Source organism: Anguilla anguilla, chromosome 4, assembly GCF_013347855.1.
Source record: "Anguilla anguilla isolate fAngAng1 chromosome 4, fAngAng1.pri, whole genome shotgun sequence".
Lineage (NCBI taxonomy): Eukaryota > Metazoa > Chordata > Actinopteri > Anguilliformes > Anguillidae > Anguilla > Anguilla anguilla.
Window position 1 is genome coordinate 19,460,789 of NC_049204.1, and position 17,774 is coordinate 19,478,562.

General features: G+C 37.7%; 3 protein-coding genes across 5 annotated transcripts in view; 2 read left to right on the forward strand and 1 right to left on the reverse strand.

Annotated features, from left to right (window-relative positions):
* Positions 1–133: 133 nt before the first annotated feature.
* tmem14ca (transmembrane protein 14Ca) lies at positions 134–2,048 on the reverse strand. 3 transcript variants are annotated; one of them, XM_035414215.1, is made up of 5 exons: positions 1,947–2,048; positions 1,137–1,221; positions 830–931; positions 646–733; positions 134–295 (listed from the first exon to the last, which is right to left on the reverse strand). In XM_035414215.1, the coding sequence occupies exons 2-5, from the start codon at positions 1,210–1,212 to the stop codon at positions 238–240; spliced, it is 324 nt and encodes a 107-aa protein (XP_035270106.1). In that variant the 5' UTR covers positions 1,213–1,221; positions 1,947–2,048; the 3' UTR covers positions 134–237. The 3 variants fall into 3 exon arrangements, with proteins under 3 accessions (XP_035270106.1, XP_035270103.1, XP_035270105.1); XM_035414212.1 differs by having other exon boundaries at positions 1,876–2,013; XM_035414214.1 differs by lacking the exon at positions 1,947–2,048 and adding an exon at positions 1,717–1,878.
* A 1,660-nt stretch (positions 2,049–3,708) lies between these two features.
* On the forward strand, positions 3,709–10,533 carry LOC118225869 (tRNA selenocysteine 1-associated protein 1-like). Its single transcript, XM_035414924.1, has 9 exons — positions 3,709–3,915; positions 4,325–4,422; positions 4,989–5,088; positions 5,553–5,605; positions 6,134–6,265; positions 6,880–6,999; positions 7,431–7,659; positions 7,870–7,918; positions 8,184–10,533. Exons 1-9 carry the CDS (start codon positions 3,880–3,882, stop codon positions 8,324–8,326), a joined length of 960 nt encoding a protein of 319 aa, XP_035270815.1. The 5' UTR covers positions 3,709–3,879; the 3' UTR covers positions 8,327–10,533.
* Positions 10,534–16,944: 6,411 nt separating this feature from the next.
* Positions 16,945–17,774, forward strand: part of tfap2a (transcription factor AP-2 alpha) — an 11,166-nt gene continuing 10,336 nt past the window's right edge. The window contains exon 1 of the mRNA XM_035414922.1: positions 16,945–17,115. Coding sequence (XP_035270813.1) covers positions 17,065–17,115 — 51 coding nt within the window. The 5' untranslated portion in view covers positions 16,945–17,064. The remainder of the gene's footprint in view (positions 17,116–17,774) is intronic.

The window sequence follows — 17,774 nt, forward strand, 5'->3', positions numbered from 1 at the left end:
AAAGTGTGTGAATAATGATCAGAAATCCGTGTTGCATTCAAGAGACAATATTAAGCGATTGGATACCAGTTTTTTTCCACTTAATTTTGAAGCCAATGTTAATTAGATCGAAAAAAAAATCCAGTTTCAGCTCTTAAAAAAGAAATTGGAAAGCTCAGTATATTTATTTTGACTTTATAGTAACAAAAGAAAGTCCATAACACTTTACATTGAGGACAGTATGTCTTTTTATCTTCATTATGATTCCTGGGGACTCTGTAGCATGCCCACACCAATCTTCCCCACCATTAGGATACTGTACATATAGGAAGAAAACATAATATCTTAGGGATCAAGATGCAAATATGAAGAAAATGACATTAGATCAAGTGGAGTAGTGTCAAGACTTAGATAGCTGTAGGGAGCAGTCAAATCGGAATCACGTAACCACAAAACCATTGCAATATTAAGGTTTCATCTACTCTTGAAACAAAGCCATCATGGGTCCACATGTGATTTCCACCAAGATTTGATTACTGTACTATCAATAGTTAAAATATTTTTTAAAAACCTTTCAACCAACCCCACATATATTTCCCCATCTGTGTTATCCTAACAGAAATAAAAATGCATCATCGTGACAGTGCACAGTCATAAGCACATTACCTTGCTGCGGCCATGAGGCCAGCTGGCATGAACTTCCTCGATTTAAAAAATCTCATTCCCATAATACCAGCCAGGGTCCCAGAAGCAGCTGTTCAGCGGAGAAGCACAAGACAAAACAACGACATGAAGCTATTCATTTTCATACCCTTTTATGATATCCTCGATATCTTATGCCAGATATTACCTAGAGAAACCCATATGTCCTTTGGGTCCTGAGAAGTCCGGTAAGCACCTAACCCTGCTACTCCCCCAAATAGAGCACCTGCAGCCAGGGAGGGCACGCTGCCTGAGGAGGGATCAGAACACAATTTTGACTCTTTGCAAAACCACAAGTAGGCATGCTTATTATCATTGTGCAAATGTCTTTGCTGTATTATTGTATTGTTTCAGCACTGTATCCAAAGTGCCGGTGCATTAGTGGAATTGTAAACTTTATCTGGCCTGCACAAATTTTGTGATTTGATTTGATCTCCATTTCCTCATTATTGTACCTTTCTTCACATAACCCATTATTCCACCTGATGCAATAAGGGCAGCGTAGCCATATCCAACCCAGTCAACAGACATGTTGTGTACCTGTAAAGAAATATTTGATGAAATAACTGTAGCACTACTGGCTAACAAACGTTTCTACTAAGTTTAAGTACTGTAACCTTTATTCTTTCCGCATTGGTCATGTGCACAAAAGGACGCTCCTGAATGAACCGTAATAACACACAAAAATAAGTGTAGTTAAAGGCTAAATCTAGCAATGCACAGAAATGGCAGAATTCAGGAGTTGAATTCTGCACGTGTCCAAGAATTAAAATTTTAGGGAGACATACACAGCGTCCTACTCGAAATGCCTAATTATAGATAAAAAATTAAAAAAAACATTTGTTATTCACCGACATGACAAGTAAAAACACAACATCTATCGATAAATAACCACCCAAGGCTTTACAGCGTATCGTGCTGTTGACGACAAAAGCAAAACTAAACCACTGCGTCACATATTTAGCGATGTAAAACTTATAAATACATGATTTTATAGGATATAGGATTGTACTATGGTTAGCTACTTTGGGTTACCTCAGAGGGACGTCCAGTGTCCGACTATGTAATTTATGATATTTCAATGCAGCAAGCCCGATACTGACAAAAAACTGTTAGCTTTACTGCCAAAGGTTAACAAACGTTGCCACTTCTCGGAACAACAGAAAATGAATACAGATAACGACGATAGCTTACGTTTTCCAATGTGTATTTGCTAGATAAAAAGACAAGGTGCTGCATACATTATGGGAGACAGATAAACTGACCTCTTGCGAGGGAGCTACACTTCTACCTCACCGGATTCATTCAGTAGTGCAACCAATAAAATGGAAGGATCCCGGAAATACTGCAGCTTGAGGAAGTGTTCCCTCACGACCACATTAAGCATGTTGCTTTTATGTATTTATTTATTTATTTATTTTTATTTTTTTATTTTTATTTATATGAACATAAAGATTATTATTGCATAAATGAACTCAATATAAAATATGACGCTGACAATATTTTAACATAATCAAGTGTATCTAAAGCAAACACACTTTACATTTTACAATTAGGGGAGCCTCCTCTTAATTTTTTTTTTTTTTTTAGGTTAATAGATTTTTATTAAATTATTCTTTCAGTTTTCAAACATTAAAATGGCTTCTCTTTGGCCTACTTACCTTCATGAATGTAAAATTTACCAAATATAAACAAGTTAATTAACAAATAAAACATAGGCTACTAACATATCACACTCTATTTCCAAAAGTATGTGGACACCCCTTCTAATTAGTGGTTTCAGATATTTCATTGCTAACAGGTGCATAAAATCAAGCATACAGTCATGCAATTTGCACTGAGCAAACATTGGCAGTAAAATGGTTCATACTGAAGACCTCGTGACTTTCAACGGTGCATTGTTATAAGATGTCACCTTTCCAACAGTCAATTTATGCCCTGCTAGAGCTTCCCCAGTCAACTGTAAGTGTTAGGAGCAACAACAGCTCAGCAAAGTATCAACTTCAGCACGAGAGCTGTTCGTCAAGAGCTTCGTGAAATGGGTTTCCATGGCCAAGCAGCCGTAGGCCTAAGATCAACATGTGCAATACCAAGTGTCTGCTGGAGTGGTATAAAGCACACCGCCATTGGAATTTGGAGCTGTGGCAACACAGTCTCTGGAGTGATGAAAATACGCTTCACTGTCTGACAGGCTAATCTGGATTTGGTGGAATGCATAGTGCCAACTGTATTGTAAAATTTATATTGTAAAAATGTATTGTAAAATGCTATGCTATGTAAAAAAGTTGTGTAAGTCGCTCTGGATAAGAGCGTCTGCTAAATGCCTGTAATGTAATGTAATGTAATGTATTGGCCCGAATAGCTAACTGTAAAGTTCGGTGAAGGTCTGATAATGGTCTGAGGCTGTTTTTCATGGTTTGGGGTAGGCAGTTCCAGCAATGGGAAATCGTAATGCTACTGTATACGCTAACATTCTAGAGAACTGTGCGCTTCCAACTTTGTGGCAACAGTTTGGGGAAGGCCCTTTCCTGTTTCAGCATGAAAATGCCCCTTTGCACAAGGCAAGATTCATAAAGAAATGGTTTGCTGAGTTTGGTTGGGAAGAACTTGACTGGCCTGAACAGAGCCCTGATCTCTACCCCGTCAAACACCTTTCGGGTGAATTGGAATGCTGATTGGCTATACTACCACATGTGTGTAGACAGAGTTTACTTGTTAAACGAAGTAATATAGCTGCACAGGTTGACTAGTCCCCAACCCTAGGGCTGAAGGCTTGTTACGAACCCATGTTGACCTGATGCTGAACGAACCGTGTGAGAATTTTCCTTTTTCACGGAAAATGTCAGCAGATCTAATTTATTCTATTTTAAAACACATTTATTATTTATAAGTAAACGTGAGTACTTATGATTAGTTGTGACTGAAAACATTATTTATTTATTTTTTAAATTATTTCAACGGCCGTTTTTAAATCAGGCAGTGTTCTGGACAACTACGGAAGTAAGGCCTGTGTGGGTCTTTGCTTCCAAAATAGATACAGTAGTAGCAAAGAATATCTTTGGCAGTAGTTCTGCTTCTGGGCTTTTTGTACCAATAGCTAGTCTGTACCAATAGCTAGTCTAGTGTGATATATATTTTTTGTCTTTAAATTAAGTGGCCATTCTCACCCCCCATATTTTATCCGAAGTCCACAACAAGATGTTCAACAGAAATGCTAGCCTTTGGATGGGCGATGTAAGTTTGCAGGCCGAGTGACTTAACATTAGCTAGCTGCTGTGGTTCACTGAAATGGCAATGCGGCTGGTTGGCTAACTGACATTAGATGCTAGTAATGTGGTTATTTTGATTAACATTCCTTGTTGTAACTGTTTAGATAACGACTTTTTTAATTAGGTAAACTGTCAATAGTAGTTTGCTATTTACTTAATAGATCGATAGCTGGTTATCCATATTACGTTGCTTACGCTAAACTCGACTTAAAACGTAGCTAACTACGTTATCAAACATTTTGCTATAATTGAAGGGGCAGTTTTTGGTCTGCTGACAAACAATGTTAGTTGACAGTTAAATACCATATTTGTGTTTATTAGAGTAGTTAAGTTAGCTGTGCATTTATAAAAATAAACTTTTTTTTATTGAACAGCTGGACCCATACATGGATGAGAATTTCATTAAAGAAGCCTTCAATTCCATGGGAGAGACTGCACGCGGCGTTAAAATCATATGTCACAGAGTAACTGGGTAGGTCATTTATAGGTACAGTAGGTGGCTATGTTGTAGCCCCTGCGACTCAGACAACGCGCTCAACTTTACGCGTCATTTTCTACATTACAGGCATTTGGCAGACGCTCTAATCCAGAGCGACGTACAACAAAGTGTATAACCATAACCAGTAGCAAGTGTGTCGAAAACCCTAGAGAGAAGTACCGTTCCAAGTGCAGGGAACAACCGCATAGTTTAACTTGGACCCTGTAGGTTAAACTGAACACCAACATGTATGTAAAATATAGTAAATATTATTGTATGTAATTATTAGGTAGTTAAAGCTTTATGGTTACGTAGATCTGTATACACCATGTATTTTAATGTTGAATGTAGTCTTTTCTTCTCTTGAGAATAAACAAATTGTACAAGTTATTACTTATAGTTATGCTTTACTTGCTTTCTTTTCAGCATAAACAATTCAACTGGTCACATTGTATATAATTGTATAACTTACCAAGGGAATATTATTTGGGTTTAAAAAAAAAAAATGAAGGTACAGTCTTTCGACCATATGTCGCTCATAATATTTTTCCATCCTCTAGTGGTCCGGCTGGATACTGCTTTGTGGAGCTGGAAGATGAAGCTTGTGTTGATCGCTGCGTTCTACGGCTGAATGGAAAGTTGGTCCCAGGATCAAATCCAGTGAGTCCATAGTGTAACATTTTAAATAAATAATATTTCCCAATTTATCCTGGGATCTGCAGTCTTGTTTAATCAGTCATGTTTTTTGAATGATGTACTTTCGATTGTATGTTCATAAGTGCACTCACTTGATTGCTTATGATTAGAATTTGATTAGTTGCACCGACCTTGTAATGAACAAATAGATGGAAACCAGTTGGTTTCATATAACAGCTGACAGCCACACTACTGAGCTGCATTTTCTCCCTAATGAAGGTGTTTGAGGCTGTTTGTAAAATGACTTTATGGCTGGTGAATAAACTCTGATAGGAAGTTGCTACTGAGTGGAAAGCCTTTACTGAGAGGCAGAGGTATGTAACAGTACAAATGTTTTTACTCTTATTTATTTTTTCATAGTTATATGCACTATTACTGCATGCATGCTGTTGTTACGATTGGGTTTTTTCTGTTCTTGTTCTTTATAGCCCAGAAAATTTAAGTTAAACTACGCCACACATGGGAAGAGGCCAGATGGAGGGTAAGCTATAAATACTACATTGTTCTGTGGTGCCATACAATAAAAACGCAAACTGTATAAGGCTCTGCAGGTGCTCAGTTAGTAAAGGCACTCATCATGAGAGCTTGCTGGGCTCTCTAGCCTAGAAATGCAGTTTTTCGCAGTTTTCACAATTAGACTCTGCCTACCTCCTAATCATTTCCCAGTTAAATTGGCTCAATATATCCCCCCTCCACCTCAGATAATTTGTAGTTTTGTGAGAATTCTGACGCAGAAAGACTGCCATACATCACCCAGATGTGTGCTACCCAGAAGTGGTTGAAGTGTAGAGCACTTTACTATAGAGCACTTTGAGACCAATTGTTTGTGAGGGCCAATTGACAGTGTGGTCTTTCAGCAAGACAAAGGTGAAAATTTTACTACAGAACATATGTGAATAATTTGCTAAAATCCCAATGTAATCTGTATGACAAATTTTTCCTGTGGTTTATGGGTCATTTTTAAGTGGATTAAATGCCTTTATAACTTTTACCTTTTTTCACTCCTTAGGCCAGAGTATTCTGTTTTTGTTGGCGACCTCAGTCAAGATGTGGATGACTTTCAACTTTATGACTTTTTTGTGAAGAAATACCCTTCGTGCAAAGGAGGAAAAGTGGTCACAGACCTGTATGGGAACTCTAGGTAAAGGAGTTGTATGGTGCAGTCAACTGTTTCCAGATAACTGGATACCTGATAAATTTTGTGTTTACCTCACCATATAGGTCTGAATTCTGACCAGCCAGTGTGGTATGTGGAGAAAAAAAAACCAGCCAATTAATCTGATTTATTTTATTTAACATGGATGAGTTTTGGTTCAATTTGACACTGTTCAAAAAAGAGAACTGGGTGGTGAAAGACCACAGTGCAAATCAAATGTGTGCAACATGGAGCCACCTATGAGAACCGAGTTGTCAGTCCCATGAATATATTGCATAAGATTGCATTACTTTGGTAGCTTAGAAATTCCCCATTTCTTCACAAAATGTTTTATTGTTTTTCTTGCCTTTTGATTGGAAAATGGAGATGTTTGCTTCTGTTCCAATTAAGGTAAATCTGCTAAAACTATTGTTTCCCCCATATAGGATAAGCAAGAGCTACACACAATTGAAGTGATGCTACTTCATATTAAAAGTAACAACATTTTCAGTTCCTCCATAAATATATATTTTCTTTTTTCCAAATATATTAGCTTGCATGTTAACATTGGTGCGATGCTGGAGAAATTGCGTTGACGGCTTTGAGTACTATGTTCACAGAGGCTATGGCTTTGTCAAGTTCGGTGATGAAAAAGAGCAGAAGAAAGCCCTCGAGGAGTGCCAGAACACGAAGGGTCTTGGAGGGAAACCAATCAGAATTAGCATAGCTGTGAACAAAAGGTAAGACTATAAGAATGACAGGTTGGTGTTCAGCAGGTTGGTTGTCCATGGTGGACTTGTATTATGCGGACACCTGAGACTATAAAACTTGAGTCGTCTCTTGAGCCAATTCTAAGGAAATATTAAACATTGAATGTCAACTTCATGGTGTGCAACAGTAAGTTAATCTGTAGGGAGTGAAATCGGGCACTTCCAACACCAAGTTTTCTTACAATGCCTTGTCTCGGTGCTCTTTCAAATGAACTTTGAATTATTTTTTAAAAGATTTTTTCTTCTTTTCAGACCTGAAAAATAAAGTGAAAGTAATTAATTTGCCCATTGATACATGCAGACATGACATCTGGTTTTCAGTTGCTTTCAGTTTACTTGTTCACCTGCTACAGATTGTTTTCTTATCTGCTCTTAGGGGTTTGACTTTTCTGTCCTTTCAGCAACAAGACAAATAATTACCACCCAAACCAGAGCTACAACAACTACCAGCAGCAATACTACCAACCTTATCCGCAGAACTACTACCCACAGTGGGGATACGACCCGTACAACAGTTATAACTATGGATACGGTCCCTACGGGAACCCTCCTCCGGGCCCGGGAATAATGTACCCTCCCCCTCCACTGGACATGCCACCTCCTCCCACATTCGCACAGGATTCCTCAGAGGTATGGGTCTATGCCAAGATAAGGTCTTCGTCTTTCTTTAAATGACCACAAAGAAGCTGCTCTGGACCACTTTTAGTTAGCATGTTTTCATTTTTGTGGTTTAGGGATCACAGTGCAACCTTTAGTGGGGTGCCACTGAGTCTGTGGTGTCGTGTTGTGCATTGAGCAGTGTTTGTATATTGACTGTCTTTGTGAATTTGTGTGCCGCAGTTCCAGCAGACGCAAGAATCCACGGAAGATGCTGACGATGAGGTCGAAGGTACTGACCCGTTATCTCAGAAATATTTGATGTGAGGAATTGGCCTTGTCTGCTGTGTAAACCTGCATATTGTCCTAATGCTGTTCTGCATACATTTACCCAAACTGATGCAAATCTCACATTTATAGCATAATCCATCAAAGCAAGCAAGGGTTTTAATTTGTATAAAGCAATTACGGAGGAGAGAATGTCAGCTAGGCTAGTCATCAGAAGATTTTAAGCTCAGGGCTCTTCATCATGGTTCTCCACCGGCGTCTTTTCCCAGAGCCGAGCCCCCAGCTGGATGTGGACACGCTGAACCGGCAGTTCATGGAGCGCAGCGAGGAGCTGTACGACTCGCTCATGGACTGTCACTGGCAGCCCTTGGACTGCGTCACGTCCAAGATCCCCGCCCCGTCCGGTCGCTGAGGCCCCTCCGCAGGGGGCTGGACAGTGGTGGCCCTCCCCGCACGCACGGCCTCCCGCTCCCCAGGCCCTGTGTACAGAACATGCCTTTTGTACAGTTCTAGACAGCTTTTGCAGATATATTATTTACTGCAGTTCTTGTCGAAGGGTCTTTTTTTTTTTTACTGTGAATGGACTCTGTATTTAATTTTGTGTGTTTCTCACTCATGGAAGTGTCAGTTTCTTGCCAGTTGGGTTGTTGAAAGGTTTGTCTTTGGAGGGCAGGTGGGTGATGTTGTATTTATGTTAAGTGGCTCTTGTTTCGCTGCTGGAGGTTTCCGTCCCTGAAATAAGAAGTCTTTTGTAGACTGATGGATTCAGAAAGTGAAGGCATTTTGGAACCAGCCATGACCATGCCAGTGATGTCCCACTATAAAATGTCTGCCTTTTCTGTTGTGGCATTGCAGCTGTAATAATAATCAGTAACCTCCAGTTAAATTTTAATCTTTGCTTCAGTTAAACAGGCTTGTTACATAATCACTTTAATTCAAAATGATTATAAGGTGTCTCATCAAGGAGATACTGACATAGGTTGTGCTGTATGCAGTGCAATATCTCTTGTAAGTGCAGTGTTTAGCAAGGTGTCACAGGTCCCCAGGAATTGAAACAAATGGGCACAATATGAAGCTTGTGAAACTTCAGTGTAAGACAAAGGGTTTGGAATTCCATGATACCAATCTCTTCTCATTGCATTTAATAGTGAAGTTCCTGAATAATTTTTGAACAACACCAATGTTAATGCAGACATTGCACAAAATGTCACTTTTTAATAAAATCAGTATGTTGAGTTTTACGATTCATGTTGGGGCAGGGCGGGGTTAAAATGGTAGAAAATTGCTTGTGTGAACTGGTGCTACTGTTTTTTGCTGGATCTATTTTTTGTGATCTAACTTTGCTGTAAATTGTTAAATGCTGTAAGGGTGGTATTATTTAAATATTTGTTTAATGATGTCATTGATCCAAAATAATCACAGCTGTGTCAAGGATAGGGCCAACTGAAAGTCTGTCTTAAAGCTAGAGGTATGTGCTGAGATTATATGGGTATTGAATCTCCTGGGAATAGGGGATTTCTGAACATTTTGGAAACTTGTGTGCCATTACCTTTTTTGTTTTATTAGTATATATTTGAATGTTTTTATTTTTTCAGTCAGGCACTATGGACAGGTTGGCTACATCTCAACAGTCAGGTGTGTGGATTTCCTAAGATTTTGTCTCTTTTTCTGTGCAAAGTTGCAAATCAGGCATGGCAGTATGACCTACTGAAAATATCTAAATGATTTGGAGAAGGCAAAGAATCTATCCTACTTGCAGGTCTAGTGAAAATAGGTCATTTTGGATGTTGTGCAACCCATACCATGACATTTCGTCCAGCGTGCTGCATAGATGTCAAGACTTCTGTCTAGATCTTCCTTGGAACCACCTTGGTTAGAGTTCCTTTCTCTCATGTAGGGCCTGTTGAAATGATCACTTTCATAACTTGCAGTTGCTGCCTTCTAGCACTGCAACCTTGTCTCTTCTCAAGCCTCCTGCTGCACAGTCATCCCATTCCAGAACATTTCTCAGGTGATTATTTAATTACCACGTGGTGGTCATGTAATGCTAAAATGTGTGTTCACTTTGAAGAAATGTGTGCCAACACTATCACTTATGGCTCTGCCCAACAGTAGGCTCATGATTCTCCAAATTAAAGGCAGTAGGTAAAATATAGCATACTTGCCAGGGGACAAATGTCCTTATCGCTTTGAGAAATCCACTAGCCAGGTGAATAGGATAGGAAATGGGAAAATGTATTTTTTTAGATGATTTGGGTTGAGTTTTTGGTAGTTTTGGCACTGAATGTTGTTGCAGTGTATTTACAAATGTTACTATTTATGATCCCTCTGAGGGAAATTTTACGTTCATGTATCACGTGTCACTACACAGTAAATTCAATGACTGTTTTTCATGCCCTGTGTGACAAGTATAGCCCATGGAGATACTACTATCCCACATTATATACAATAAGATTACAATACAATTATATACCACCATCAAAAGATTTTGGCGATGTTCTAGCTTCTTGGTAATGTTGGTGTATCAAAAATGACTTACGACCGCTTATACTAAAGGATGCGTTGTAGCCTATATATTTGTATTCCATAATCTTAATTTAATAAACATGTTTAAAGTGAGCTGATTTTGTTAATTGTAGTCGGAACCAGAAACCGTCCTTCCTACTTTAAGTCCATATATAGCCAATGTCTGTCCTAGCCAAGCTCCATGGGTAGGGAGAGGAAGGTAGTTCAATTGGTAACTGCCAAACAAGTTTGATAACTTCTGGTCATGGTCTTCATTTACATTCAGTTAATGAACTGTAGTGTTAGCATGCTACAGTAAACTCACACAATCAACCTCAGTGGGATCAGAGGTGAGGCAGATATGTGAGTTTGAATAAACTAATAATAGTAATAATATAAGGAGCTGGAGGAGGAGGAGAAGACTAAGAAGGTGCTTTATAATCAAGTTGTATCTGAAATCTGAATTGTTTCCATGAGGCCAGGAAGTGCTGAAGTTATTTGTAAGGAGTGAGTCAGAAAATAATTATATTTATATAATAATTATATACCATGAAAATTTTCCTTTCTTTCCAAAATATTCCACTTTTTAAAAAACACTTTTTTTTTTTTTTTTTTTTTTTTTTTTCTCCATTTGGCTTGTCTGCTTTCGTTCTGACTGGATTATTAATATTTATTTGTTTTTATTGTACAGTAGCCTATTGCCTCTTGGGTCCAAAATCATCAGCTGTAATAAAATGTATATCTGGTAGTTATCTGCCATATTTTTCTTATCAGGAGAAATTATGCTTTTTTGGTCCATGGTGCACATCCCAACTTGAACTTTGTTGTCCCAGTACTTTTTGATGGGTCTATATATCTGACATACACATTTAACTGCAATAAAATACCTTCCATTGCATTATATTCATAGTATGTCGTATGTCGGAGTGGAGTACTTCATAATAATAATGAATGATATAGTTTTTAAGAACAACATCTGCCAGGTGCTACCGCAAGATGGGGCTAGAGGATTAGCGATGTTATCTGGTAGACCCCATAATGATAGATGTTTCCCAGGGTATCCAAACTACTTTAATTTCTCTTTACATTTGATGCTGACAATGACTTATAGCCTAATTGAAAATATTGAATTATTCTAGGAGGTATCTGCAGGCTGTAGGTAAAATGGTGAAATACTGCGTTTTGGATCACACGACATTTGTAAAACATTTGTAAAATACATAGAACCTTTGGTCTACCCATAAAGAACGTAGCCGTTTCTTATTTTTGGATTTAAAACTGGGACCAGTAGCCTAATGGACTTGATTACTTCGCATTGACGATCCTTAAACTGTAAACATTCGTAGCTTAAACAGCAATTGCACCAGCAGAAACACTTTACTAACAACAGCTTTGGAAGGAATTAACACTTATTTCAAGTGTTTGCTCATTTATGTTGAGAAATAATTTGTGAGAAATAATTTGCCCGTGAGCATAGTCGAACAAATATTTTTTTCTATCATGACCTCGTGTTTATAATTACATTAATCAGGGTTCAGAATATTGATTCTTTAACATCAATGTTGATCCATTCAATTAAACCAAAACAATGTTTTTTTTCAAAGGATGATGGCGCCAGAGGACCGATTATGCCGCTTGACTGAGGGTAAGTCGCATTTCTTTATCCTCATTTGAAACTTAAAACACGTTTGCATTATTTTTGTCGAATTCCCAGAAACTTAGCGGGCCCAGGCCTATGTGCCCAAATAAACTGTGTAGCCTATACGACCATTTTCCATCGGCGATGTGATATGTAAGATATTACGTTTAAATTCGTAAACAGGCCAAGCGAGAGGTCCTAAATTTGTGAGGGTTTCATACATCTCGTACTATATTCTTTTGGGAAGACTTCGCCTAATTTGCATATGAGCGTCAAAGTCACGCACAGCTCGTAAAGAAACACTTTTAATTTAGCAGCCTTATTAAGAGCGTTCACTTAATCCGCTAAGTGATGCTGCCTCATACCACCTGCATTATAGAAGAGGCTTTAGAAAACCTATTATTTGTGTAGCTAACAATTGCACTCACCAGTGCATTTGTATTACTGTAACCTTTTATATGAAGTTTAAATTTCTCTGAATCATGTTTTATAGTATGTTGTTAAACGTTCTAGATTATACAATTCCTTGAATGATCCGTTATTCCAAAAAGAAGGATGTAATACATCCATGTGCATCTTTGGCGAAGGGTACTAAAAATTCCGCAATGGATACTTGAACAAAGTTACTCATTTAGGAGTAGGGATAGCCTATGTTCAGAAAGATGATGGTGTTGAAACGACACAACAACAACAACACTACTACTACTACTACTACTACTACTACTACTACTACTACTACTACTAATAATAATAGACGTTTATGCTATAGACTCTAATGCGACTTCGCAACAAGTTGCATTTTTCCTTTTTATTTACCCAATTTTTACTTCGCACTGTCGTTGAACTGAGCGTACATACTTGTACAGAATTGATAACACCTAGCAGCCCATAAATACTCCTCCTTCCCACTGCATGAAGGCTATTTATGTTATATGGTTATTTGGGCATGTATGAATATTTGTATCTTTGCAGTAGCCTACAGTGTGACAGTGGTTAATTTGGTCAATATCTATCCTTAAACAAGCAGGTTATTATTGAAATATGAAGAGACCCTATTCCGTATATGCGAACAGAATTGTATATTTCAACATCTACTTCATTACTGCAGGTAGGGTGGATTAAGTTTTCAGTGTTGCGCATTCCCTCGGTATCCCTGAACGTCATTCCATATATTGTAGCCTAGTTTTAAGCGCACTACGCTGTTAAAGTTTTATGATAAATTGTGTTTATATTAACAATTTTTTGTTTTAAAGAATCTTGCAATCGCAAAAAGGTACGGGGCCGAAATTTTTACCAATACGAGTTAACCAGGGTTCCAAAGGATTACACGTGCGTTGTCTACTTTATAATAAAAACATGCACAAACACTTACAACACCGACAATCAAAAAGTGGTATTGCCTACATCTCACCTTGAAATCACCTGGAATCTGGGACAATACGATTTAATTAGGCTATCTCTTTAATTTACAAAGTTTTGTTTAGCCTATATCAAATGCTCAACGTCTTCTCCCAAGAACAAAAAATGTACAGACTTTGTTTACACTCCATAATTGTTTGTATATACTGCTGAACTGTAAAATCAACAAGCTTTCACTCTTAAATACTTGAAAGAAAGTGCGTTTATAGCACTGGTAAATTGTGTACATTTAAAGTAATTGCATGAAGTCATTTAAGATGTACGTCGAAGTATGATTCCCCCATTCCACGCTCCATTACTCAATCTAACCATCTCGCGGTATGCGTTAAGATCGGCACGCACATTTTTCACAGCTTTCAAGAAAAGACCTCACGAATATTATTACATATTTCACCGGTCAATATGGCTCAAAATTATTCTCCTGCAGCAAGTTACATTTTCTAAGAATTTAAGGACACAAGTGCTTGAAATCACAACAGGTATCTACTTTGTAATTTTAGCTTATGTGGTCATCAAAGTTCATAACTGGTTGACTCTTGCTTATATTAAGATTTGCACCCACTGTTGCATTTGTATATTAAGCAAAAAGCACGCAAAACGTGTTTTCAGTGGCAGCCTTTGAAAGATGGTGGAACAACATTCACATCAATGCGACATCCACGATCTGACAATTAGCTAACATAATTGAAATATAATTTTATATGACATTTCTTGTATCAAAGATGAGGTATTCTAAATAATAATGACTCATAATCAAACATAGATACAAGTAAAAGTCCATGTTTGACAAATATGAATTTAAAATTTGATTGACTGTTAAAAACTTGAAATTAAGTTTGTTTGCGGTTAGGGAAAATAAAGGTCACGACCAGTAATTGTCATATGGGCTACTCAATTAAATAGTAAAGGGTGGACAGACCATTAATTATACAACATATATTAGTAGAACACACCCTTGGGACACAATAGGAAACTTTTCCTTTGAAAATGTAAATTTAGACACTCTCTAATAGTTGCTCGCGTATTATATGGCTAAACGCCCGTCAAATGCTGAGAAGTTCGATTATTCTAACGTGATCAGACGCAACTGTTAATTAAAAGGATTAAAAATGTGACGAGCGACTGAAAACTCCAGGCAAATTTTCTGAAGAGCTTTTTCAAAATACTAGCTGACTGGGGTTACACACCCGTGGCGTATTGCGCATGCGCCACCAGGTGGCACGCTGTTTTTTATGTCCAGGTGAGATGATCCTGTTCAGGTAAACGCTGAAATTGGCTTACAGATCAGAGGCTCAATGAGATAACACGGTTCCTGTTCCGCCATATAAAGAAAGAAGACAAAAAGAATGTCAATAATGGGGAAAATGGGGGATTGGCAGGTACGTACGGTTTAATTTAAGACAAGGGTATAATTATACATATATGTAATAAGTGTTGAGCATATCCACGGTCAACAAGGCTCATATTAAAAGCAGGTCTCGTCAGTTTTTTTCGCGAAAGGTAATAAGCACCCTCCAGTAATTTAAGTAATCGTGGGTTAGCGCAACAGTTAAATTAATTACTTAAGCCGGGGATGACCGCATCTGGTACACATTCAAATAGGCTTTAATCTTTCAATTTCTGGGGATAATTGCAAATTGTGGGTAAACCTACTCGTAGGATGATGTTTGAAGTCATAACGAGATTTTGGGAGTCAGTATGTGGAAGGTTAAAATAATTCTATAAATTATCGTCGTCCGCTTCTTTCTGTCTAGGCTACACTTGTGATGCGTTTTGCAGAATGGGCCTGCTAGCAGCGCTCTCTTTCCATTACATTACATTACATTTATTTAGCAGACGCTTTCCAAAGCGACGTACAAAACTGCATATCATGGTCATTGAACAACTACAAAACACAGGTTCAGAATGCTGTTCATATGTAGTATAATTTTTGTATTTATACAATATTTTAACGATAAGACTTGAGTCACTTTTTCCACAAATATACAATTATCACAGTTTGAGTGCTCTAAATACTTTTGGCCGCTCTCAGGTTCGACAACTTTGTTCACAGGAGTTTCAGAATTGACTTAAAAACGTTTTACTATTCATTTCTCCAGTCAAAGCGAAAATGTTTATGTGATGTAATTTTAGATGGTCTTCCATTTGTCCTTTCAGTTTTTTAAGCCCAATTTTTGCATGTTTAAAAGTTTTGACAGAACTGAGCCACACTGGGTGTAGCCTACGCATGCAATTATATTTTAAATTCGTAAACGAGTTTCTGCATCCGCCATTTAACATGAAGAGAAATCATTTTTATGAATGGTTTTCTTTACAAGGGCGCAGTCAAACAAAATATAGGCCAGTACTAATATGTTACCATGACCTTAAAATCCAAGTGAAACTTTTATTTGAAACATCCCATCATAAGTGGGGTTCCACAGTTTAGCTTTCTGTTATGGATTACCACACAGCCCCACACGCTCACAGCCTTTTACCACGAAGATACATAAATGAGTCCCCGTTTTTGTGTCTTCTCATTAATGACAACGAGTTGTGAAGTTGCTCCACCAAAAATGGTAATGGAAATTAAAAGAGGCCAACGCCTAGAACTTTGCAACCTGATTCATGACCAGCAACCCAGGGTGCTCGCTGTGGAAGACTACAAACTGAACTCAGCTATTGCAGCTTCTCATTCAAATTAAACAGCCCATGTTGTTGTGTTAATTATTTAAATTTTTAGAATGTGGTCTTACTTGCTGTCAATAGACCCATATATTCACTAAAGAATTATCCTTTTTGCATGACATTGGTTGGGCTGTTTCTGAACCCTGAGACCGCAATAGGACTAAAATAACAGTTTACGATTGTCGGAGAGGCAACAAGGTGCAAGGGAACAGAGGAACATTTCTGCATACTGTGGCACGCTCTGCAGTGCAGATTATTAAATCATTTTCGCCAAAGAAAACTGCAGCTCTTTAAATGTTAAGGCGTTCATTATAATATTTACAAGTTGTGCAACAATTACACGAAAGATATTTTATTTCTGGAAAAAAGTTATTAAAATGAAAGATTTTCCTAATAAAAATGTTTACTTTTTTAAGGAAATCAGGGCAAAATTAAATACATTCACAAGCATGTACGTACACGCGCACTCTTGTTCATTAACGGAACCTAGACCTGATGCATATCGTGAAACGTCAAAACTGACCACAGTACTGCGATTTTGTTGTATGTTATGTACATTTAAGCAAGCATCAACCACATTTGTACAACAATGAAATAAAAGTAACCTATGACCTGCTCCTCAGTAAGATACATTCCTATTTATTGATGGCAAAATAAGTAAATGCGCGTAAGGGAGGACATGCGCTAAGTCTCGAACGAATTTTACCTGTGTCCATTGGTGTTGGGTCGATGGGAATCAAGCTGCTGTTGATATGCTAATGAGGGAATCAGCATGTTATTACAGTACTGAGCAGGAGCTTTTACTTCCACCATTAGAGGGAGATCTCAGAGCGCAGACAGCAGTTCCAACAAAAATAGTTTCAGCTGTACCCGAATTCTCTGTAAAACAGGAAAGGCACACTCAGTAGGTACTGCAACCCATGAAAATGCTCTGGAAATTAACCGACAATATTAAATATGAAGACTGCGAGGTAAGAGGCTGTTCTTTATTTTCAACTTCAATTTTTTAGTACAAAATGTCAAACTATATTATTTATTTTATTACTAATTTCGTACTCGCTTTGACATGTGACAAAAATAAGTCAAATTACAGAACAGTTGTGTTGAAAGCATAAATAAATACTCAAAGTAACAAACTTCCAATCTGTTTCTGTTAAAGTGCGTACAATTGTGTTTACCTAATAACAATAACAATCATAATCATGACCATCATCATCAAAAATGACAATCGGAATAACTTTTATCTATATAAGAGGATCCAGGGTTTCAGAGGAAAAATTGAATTGAAAATGTAGGGTGAAAAAGAGAACCAGATTCTTAAAAATATTGTGATTGTTATTATTATACTTTGCCTTCAGAGCAGTGTCTCGTTTCTGTGTCAAAAATATAATTCAATAATAATCAATATTCTGCCATTCAGATATTGGTGTCATGGCACGTTTTGTGCGTATACCATTCGTAGTGTTTATATCACCCTTCATTCCGCATATTTATAAAGTGTAATATTTGGGTGTTGTTTCTGAGTTGTACAGCCAGTTGAACTGGTTTGCTTCCCGTGGCTGAGGAATGGGAAAGTCAAGAGAAAGAAAGAAAATATTGTGCTGCTTTCTCCGTTTTTGATTCTGTAATT

Bases quoted from the DNA above. Each gene is read 5' to 3' on its own strand.
- tmem14ca (XM_035414212.1), bottom strand. From the start codon at position 1,920: ATGCAGCACCTTGTCTTTTTATCTAGCAAATACACATTGGAAAAC. The intron at 932-1,136 runs GTACAATAATGA...ATCCCTCCTCAG, and splicing joins AATGGGTTATGTGAAGAAAG to GCAGCGTGCCCTCCCTGGCT. The intron at 734-829 runs GTAATATCTGGC...TCCGCTGAACAG, and splicing joins GGACATATGGGTTTCTCTAG to CTGCTTCTGGGACCCTGGCT.
- LOC118225869 (XM_035414924.1), top strand. From the start codon at position 3,880: ATGTTCAACAGAAATGCTAGCCTTTGGATGGGCGAT. The intron at 5,089-5,552 runs GTGAGTCCATAG...TGTTCTTTATAG, and splicing joins TGGTCCCAGGATCAAATCCA to CCCAGAAAATTTAAGTTAAA. The intron at 7,660-7,869 runs GTATGGGTCTAT...TGTGTGCCGCAG, and splicing joins TCGCACAGGATTCCTCAGAG to TTCCAGCAGACGCAAGAATC.